This window comes from Meriones unguiculatus, chromosome 8 (assembly GCF_030254825.1).
Source record: "Meriones unguiculatus strain TT.TT164.6M chromosome 8, Bangor_MerUng_6.1, whole genome shotgun sequence".
Classification (NCBI taxonomy): domain Eukaryota; kingdom Metazoa; phylum Chordata; class Mammalia; order Rodentia; family Muridae; genus Meriones; species Meriones unguiculatus.
The window spans coordinates 25750829-25759020 of NC_083356.1; the positions used below are offsets into that span (position 1 = coordinate 25750829).

An 8192-nucleotide genomic window follows, 5' to 3' on the forward strand; every position below is an offset into this window, starting at 1 on the left:
AGTCTGGTCCTATGGTCCAATGGCCTCTGACTTTAGTTGGAAGAAGAGCTAGCCCCAGGCAGAGAAAAAAAAAGAGAGAAAGATTTGGGTTCCAGTGGCCCACTCCATCCTAGGCCTGGTTGATACGGTAAGTTCTAATCCTCTTCTGGGGCCTGCCAGCTCTAGCACACATACCCTAATACTATCCCTCTGGCCTTGAAGTCAAGAGTAAACAGATCACCTCTGTGTCCCTAGCCTTGTTCTTGCCCTGAACAGAGAACCAAATTTAAGTTCCCAAGCGGCATGATCTTAGACAGACTTCTTCCAGGGAGACGGACAGTCCTGAAAGGAGGTGAGCTCTTCAATCCTGGAGTGCTGAGTTCTGCAAAAGGCTAGAAGAAAAGCCATTTTTACCTTGGGGAGAGGTCAATCAGAGTTCCAGGGCTGAGTTCTAGGTTAGGCTATAGATAGCATCATCTCTATCTCTATGGATAGCATCTGACTTCAGCTGCTCACAAACACTACCACTCATCTACCCACCCTTTATACCTCTATTTACCACCCCATCTGCAGTGACAATTCCGGAATTTGGGTTTATTTTAAAACACACACACACACACACACACACACACACACACACAGAGAGAGAGAGAGAGAGAGAGAGAGAGAGAGAGAGAGAGAGAGAGAGAGAGAGATTGTAAGAAAGTGTTTTCATTTTAATCCCAGGTGTGGGGTTATAGGGCTGCTTCAGACTGTCTGAAGCAGCTGACTATGTTTTGCCTCGTGCTCTAGCAGAGGCACGTTTTTGCCAGCTGCAGATAATTTCTGTGATTGTATGACATTTGGAATTCTGAGAACGTTCAGAGGGTATATGAATGTGAGAGTCCCGATACTCGGGGTTGGTGGTGGATGCTTGTTTCGGGGTGTGAGTGTGGTGGTGGTGGTGGTGGATGTAGTTTGTTAGTCAAAGAAGAAACAAATGACATTAGGTTCAGAGATCTCCATTTCTCTCCCCCTCTATCCTTGTTCCTCTCCTACCTAGTGTTAGGGGCTGAAACTGGGAATGAGGGGACTAAAGGAATGAAAAAAAGAAGAACCCACAAAGTAGTAAAGACCAGCTATGCCCATCAATCCAATCCATCCATCCATTCAATCCATTCTCCCATCTATCTATTCTTTTATTCATTGATTTTTCCCATCCATCTTATATCTTCTCATTCACCTGTCGTCCAATCTACCTATCTATCCTTTATTCTACCCATTCATCCATCATCTTGTCTACCCATCTATCCATACATTTAACCACAAATCCTTCCATCCACCTTTCCTATCATCTATCCGTCACCCACTTAACCATATTTCCATATACCCATCCATTCTCCATTCCTTTCCCCTATCCACCTGTCATCTCATCTCCTCATCCATTTTTTGAGGCATGCTTTCATGCAGATCAGGGTGTTTTTAAACTCACCATGTAGCTGAAGATGACTTTGAACTCTTGGCCCTCCTACCTCCACTTTCCAAGTACAACCATTATCCTGGTGGCTATCCATTCTTTAATCTATCCATTCATTCATCCATCCATTCATCTACTTGCCCATCCCATCCATCTTACCGGTCCTCTGTCCATCATCCACCCATCCATCCTCCTTTTCAACCATTCACCCATTTATTTACTCACCCATCATTTCATTTATCTACCTACCATTTTCTTCATTTTCCACTCATCAACCTTTCCTCTCAAACCATCCATCTATTCTCTTTATTATCCATCTATGCAGCCATCCCCTTTCCATTCCTCCCTTCTTCCTCCATGAAATGCTCTCAATAGTCAGCATGGCCAGGTCTGGGAGTAGGAAGGAACTTAGAACAGTGGGAAAATGCCCCTTCACTTGTGAAGCTAATCCTTCAGCAGAAGTCAGGAAGGGCGGGTAAGCATCAAGTACCAAGGGGTGGGGTGCTCTGTCCCAAAGGCAACAGAAATCCAGAGAAAGTTTCTGAGGAGAGCTGCAAGTGGTGTGATTTGCATTTTAGCCAGTGCCTTTCAGTGGAAGGTAGAGGGTATGGCCAAGGAGGAGGAGCCAGACTCCCAGAAACAGGACAGGATGATCTGGCCTACAGCTAGGGCTGGAAAGTGGTCAAACGGATGGAGGGGAACAGGCAGAGGCCATGGCTCCAGCTTGCATAAAATTTGGTGGTTGCCTTGGGTGACTGGCTGCGTCTGGAGAGGGATCTAGGGGTTCCTATCGGGGCAGTTGGCAAGAGAGATGACTTGAGGGAATCTTGTCAGATCCTCTGTTGAATTCTGCAGGCAGTCTTGCTTGGCCCGGGCAGGTTTTACACACATTCCCTCATTTTGGCATCCTAGCCACCCCAAGGGCTAGGACAGTCATCATTCCAATTTAAAGATTAGACTGGCTTGGAGAGGAGGAATGATTGGCCCAGGGCCACACCGCAGCACCTGAAGCACTCAGGTCCTTGGAGAACCTCCATCCCAGGCTCAGAGAAGTGGGCTAGCCTTACAAGTCACACACTATCTTGTGCTGGGTTCAGACCTGGTGTCCTGGTTCTACACCTGGGACCAGTGGCAAGGGTGTGGACTTGCACAAAGAGGCTGTCAAACAAAGGCATAAATTCTGCCCTGCCCAGGAGTGTTGACCCAGTCCCAATCTTACCAGTCGGGGGCTAGAGGGGTGGCAGGGTCACCCTGGAGGATGCTGTGTACCCTCTCCTGGCTTCTGTTCCAGCACCTCTCCTGCCATTACTGACCTGTGAGGTCATTCTTCCTTTCCAAAGCCAGGACAAGTAGCCCCTTCAGAAAACGTCTCGTCAGCCTCATGTCAGTATCTCCTGTCCTCAGTACACAAGCCTTCCCAGCCCTGGGCCCCAAGTTCACCTGCACTGCGGTCCAAAGGGCCATATAGGGCCATAAAGACCCATTTTTGCTGAGCTCATCTGCTCAGCTTAGAGATGAAAGAAAGGGAGACTAGAGTGAGTGCCTGGTGAATAGGCGGGGGTTACCCAGCAGGCCAAGGCTAGGCTCAGTCTCCCAGGCTTCAGAACCAGACATTCTCTGGCTCCTTTCCCAACCTCTGGGTGTGGTCTGTGGACAGAGCCCCAGGGAAGAGTAGCCCCACTATTTGACTTGTAGGAACTACAGTCCCTCCCTCTGTTACGCCTTCTCTTTACTTTTCATACACACCTTGTACAACTGGTCTCACCCTACAGTGCCATGTCACTTCTGCCCCAGCAACCCATAAACAGGAAGCCAAGGTCTGGAAGGACAAGGGGTCTATCCCAAGGCCACATGTAGAAAGAGCTGAGAGGCCAAGAGAATAACTCATGCCTCCTAGGTTCCTGGCCCCAGAGAGCCATCTCCATTCCCAACCTGTCACAAGGTCAGGCTGTAACTCTGTTGTAACAAAGCCTGTAAGAGGTGGCCCACTCACCAGCTCCCAACAGAGACACTCATGCAGGCTTCCAGGCTACCTATGCAGTCAGCCATCTATTACCACTTTTTTAAGCCAAGTACAATCCATTCATCTATGCATTAAATCATCCATTCATCCTGCATCCATCTATCCACTTGTCCATCCATCACCCATCCTCTACCCATCCATCCATCCACCTGTCTTTCTACCCTTCCTTCCTTCATCTGCCTAACCCCTATCCATCCACAGAGCCAACCATTAGAACCTTGGAGAACAGAGAAAACAGGGAGACCTCAGCTAGGGAGGGCTATGGAGGACGAAGGCCTATGTGGTCCTTATGGCATAGGAAAACAGCCAGTGTGCCCATAATGAAAGGCCCAACACAGGAAAAGGCATAGGAAGCCAGAAGACTGTAAGGCCAGAAGGCCGTCGGTAGTTAGAAGCCTGTTGTCAGGACTAAAGCCAAGAAGTCAAGCTTGGTCTAAAAGCCATTCATTAGTGGTCAAGGGAATGGCAGTGGCGGTGAAGGGCTTAACCTAAGACCCCATATCTGCCTCCACCTTCACAGCACCTACACCTCATCAGGCACTCCCTGCTTTCCACGGTGGCTCAGCCTCTACTTTGTGGGTATGTCTGGGCACATAGCAGATCTGGCCAGGCAGATGGACATGCAGTTTCTGTGAGGCTACTTGCATCAGGCAGCCTTGCACCTGGGCCTCAGGGGTCCTCAAGACTGGGCCAACTGGCCTCCTGGATTCACATAGACATAGGTGGGGCAAGAGGCTCTTCGGAAGGCCAGTTGGGCCAGGCTGTAAAAGGCTTTCCTCAGTTGGAGTTGGGCTGGGACAGCAGGGCAGGGTGTCTGGGACTGGGGGTGTGCCAGCAGAAGGACCAAGACTCCCAGACAGGGGCTCCCGGAGAAGTCCGCAGAGGGGCCCCGCCCGGGATGGTAAGTGGTGATGGCTCCCATCCACCGCCCACATCCCCAGCCCTGAGTCACGCAGGTCCTGCCAACACCCAGGAGCCGAAGCCGGAGGCTGAGTATAAATCCTCAACATGAGGCCAGCCAGGGCTCCCAGCTCCTGAGCGCTGAAGAATGACCTTTTGCCGGGCCATGTGGCTGCTGCTCTTGGTGGCCTGGAGCATGGGCTTTGGTGAGTGGCAGGGGGTGAGGCTATCGGAGGGGAGAGGGGCGTCACTCTGCTGTGGACCTCAGTTTACCCCATCTCCTAATGGGAGAGAGGTGATGGGAGGCTTGGGGGCCAGGGCATCCTTTGGACCCTTGGTGGGATTCCTGCATCTTAGATCTCAACTCTTCCCCTGGGACAGGAGTCATGGCCATGGCCTGTTCTCCAGGGAGGACAGACATGGATGATGGATGTGATGTGTCATGTTCAAGTCTGTCAGTCAGCTCTCTGGGTCTTGAAGAATCTCAGGAGGTCACTGTGTCTCCCTCCTACCTGGCTCTGATACGGGCCCCTAGAGCTCGGTGATGAGACTGTGCCCCACCCCCACCCCTTGCTAGGTGAGGCCTTCAGGTGCTATACTTGCGAGCAGCCCACAGCCATTAACTCGTGCAAGAACATTGCTCAGTGCAAGCTGGAAGACACCGCCTGTAAGACTGTACTGGAGACGGTGGAAGCAGGTAAAGCTGGGCTCAGGCAAGGGCTGGGTGGGTGGGGGTCTACCTGAGGTCAGGCTTACCTTCCCCCCATGCTCCCTTTCACCCACCATCGTTCTGCTCAGCCTAGGAGACAGAGGGGCAGGAATGGTGTGCGTGTGTGTGTGTGTGTGTGTGTGTGTGTGTGTGTGAGTATGAGTGTGTTGAAGCAAGGAGGTTGGTCTCCCACCTTGCTGATGGTGACTGCACTTAAAGGCATAGCCCCTCGGGCACCTTCACTGACATAGTGGCATGGAGATATGTGGTGGCGGTGGGAGGATGGGTAGAAGGCAAGAGTTGGCTCAGACCCTGGCTCTGTCAGGGTTTGCTACTGTGGCTTAGGCTAGAGCCTCGCCTTGGGACCAGGAAGTGCACGTGCTCCACAGAGGCTAGCGCTAATGAAAATATGAGCCACAGCTGGGGGCTGGGCAGATCTGGGATTGGGTTGATTTGGGGGTGGATTGAGAAGGCAGAGCACTATGGGAAGGGTGTAGAGCCACAGACAGGAGCTGCAGTGACTTTGGACTCTAATGTCTCCCCATCCTGCAGCATTCCCCTTCGACCATAGTCCCATGGTGACCCGCTCCTGCTCCAGCTCCTGCCTGGCTACCGACCCTGATGGCATCGGAGTTGCCCATCCTGTCTTCTGTTGCTACCGTGATCTCTGCAACTCAGGATTCCCAGGACTGGCGACAGGCCTCTAGCCACCAAGGGAGCCTTGCGTCTATTATCTATTCTCCTGGCAGGGCCTGGTGCCACCTGCGGTCATCTCTGCCTGCATGGCCCTGTGAGCAGAGCTCACTGGGTCTCAGGTCACTCACTGTCCACCAAACTTGTGGAAAATAAAATAAGCCAAGGGTAAAAGGATCCTCTGTCCTTTGCTAGACACTGGGAGGTCAAAGATCCAGCCTGCAGGGAAGACAGGCTGTATTCTGGCATGTTATAGGCTAGCCCCCAACCATCATCCTCATGCAGGGTGTTTTGGATTCATATCTCAGCTAAAGAGACAGGCTTCTTGGGTTACCCTTCCTGTACAGTGGCCCATCTCAGCCCAGGGTAGGTTCCTAAGCCCAGGTAACCCTCCCCCGATGTTCTCCCCCTGAACATCATCCTGTCCCAGAAAGGAAGCTCGAAGTTGTAATTCAATTACTTGAAAGAATGGGTGGTCTGTCCAAATCTACCAGGAACACAACAGAAGATCACAGAGGGAGGTGAACCAAAGCCTAGCAACCTCTCTACCTTAGTCTCCCTGGGGTGTCCTCTCCACAGATCTGACACACACACACACACACATACACACACACACACACACACACACACACACACACACCCTTTACAATGGCCTGTCTTCTCCCTTGAGACAGGGCTTTTCCTGAGGGAAAAGGATGGAGGGACAGTAACCACTCAGTGGCTGATTCTCCAGCCAGAAAACCAAGTTCCTTAGGACTCAGGAGCCTCTGCCTTGTGGCTGCTGCCTCCCCTTCCACCCTGCTCTACCCTCTCTGAAGTGTGTGGCAGTGATGAGACCTAGATGGCCCCTGGGCACTAAGGCAGTATCACGGAGCACTTCCTGGATTCTCCCAGCTAGGAGGCCATGACCCTGAGTCCCACTGGCAACCAGGACTGCTAAACTGGGTATTGTGAAAAAGGTGGCAGCTGCCCAACGGACCGCAAGACAGAAGGGTGTAACAAGGACAGTGGCAGGGTACCTCAGGACCCTTGAGAGGTATGTGAAACACCGCATTTCCCACAACATCCTTTGCTGCCAACCTGGCCTCCTAAGTCTCGCCAGCTAGGACCATTTCTAGGGCCAACTCCATACCTGCCATTCCCCTCCCGGGGCCATTTCCCTGCATTGCGGGCTCATTGAGCTCAGGAGTTGGAGGCAAGAGGCCAGGGCTACTGGTTCACTGTGGAGACTGAGCAGATGTCACCCCCCAGTGGAGCAGCTGGGGTACTGCCTCCGCCCTCTTCAGAGACACAGATGTAGGAACGGGAGAACCCTGTCAAGCCTAATGCTGGTCCCGGGAAGGCAGGAGAGCTGTGACTTAGCACCTGAGGAGCCAGCTTGCAAAGCCACAATCGTGGTTCAGCTATCTAGTCCCCAGTGAGGAACTGCAGAAGGCCTGGCCCCATGGTTGATATTGAAGCTACCCACCTATGAACACACCCAGTTACACTACCGCACATCTAGGTCATTAGGCAGAGAACTCCATGTCCAGGCAGTGGGTCCCTCCAGGCCTGGAGGCAGCCGCTAAGTCAGGCACAGAAGCCCCACTTTGCTCCCACCACTTCCTTTCTGGAGTCCCAGTGGGATTGTCTGGCAGTTACTCAAGATACCTGCTACGCTCCAGCCAAACACCCTCCCAAGGACCCTGGCCTCCAGATTACCCTCGGCCCTTTACTCACTGCCCATCTCCTGCCCTCTACTCCACTGAACCCTGAAAGGGAAAAACCCTCTTCCGAAGCCCCTGAAATTAAGACAATGAGTAGCCACCCATGTACCTACAGGGTCAGGGCAGGGGCAGGGCAGGAGGTGGGAAAGGCAGAGGTGTGAGATACGTCTTCCTAGCTGCATACTACTGGCTGGTTATACAACCTCTCCAACCCCTGCCCACACTATTGAGTCTGGTTTACACCCCTACTCCTACCCCATCAGGCCCTCAGGCCTTTGGACCCGTGCTGGGTAGAGCACAGATCTCCCCAGGCCCCTCCTAAAACATCTGCTCTAAGTCCTGAGGATCCGTCTCCCTGCCCACAAAGGGCGTGAAGCACAGCCCTGTGCTGCCCACACCCCCACCTTGTTCCTGACTTCCTGAGACGCCCCTGGGACTCTAAGGAAGGGAACAGAAAAATGGGACCAGGTATGTGTCACTAGGGCTGCAAGGTTCATAGGCTCAGGGTAGACAAGAAGGGGGACCAACGTAGGAAGGCCAGCTGGGGCTCTAGCCAGCTGCTTGTTCTTGGCCTCCATACCATGACTCATCAGGCTGAGCCCTAAATTCACCCACAAGCCTGGGCACCCTGTGATATCTATGTTCCTGCAGAAGACATATCCAGGGAATGGGTAGGTCGGTGCAGGGGTGGCAAGGCTGCAGAAATGAGAACCTTCCCAGCACACA

The 8192-nt window shown here is 52.5% G+C and overlaps 1 protein-coding gene across 1 annotated transcript; it reads left to right on the top strand.

The window, feature by feature from the left end:
* Positions 1–19: 19 nt before the first annotated feature.
* On the top strand, positions 20–5929 carry Slurp1 (secreted LY6/PLAUR domain containing 1). The gene is made up of 4 exons (XM_021659414.2): positions 20–127; positions 4400–4564; positions 4936–5055; positions 5620–5929. The coding sequence occupies exons 2-4, from the start codon at positions 4507–4509 to the stop codon at positions 5772–5774; spliced, it is 333 nt and encodes a 110-aa protein (XP_021515089.1). The 5' UTR covers positions 20–127; positions 4400–4506; the 3' UTR covers positions 5775–5929.
* Positions 5930–8192: the final 2263 nt, after the last annotated feature.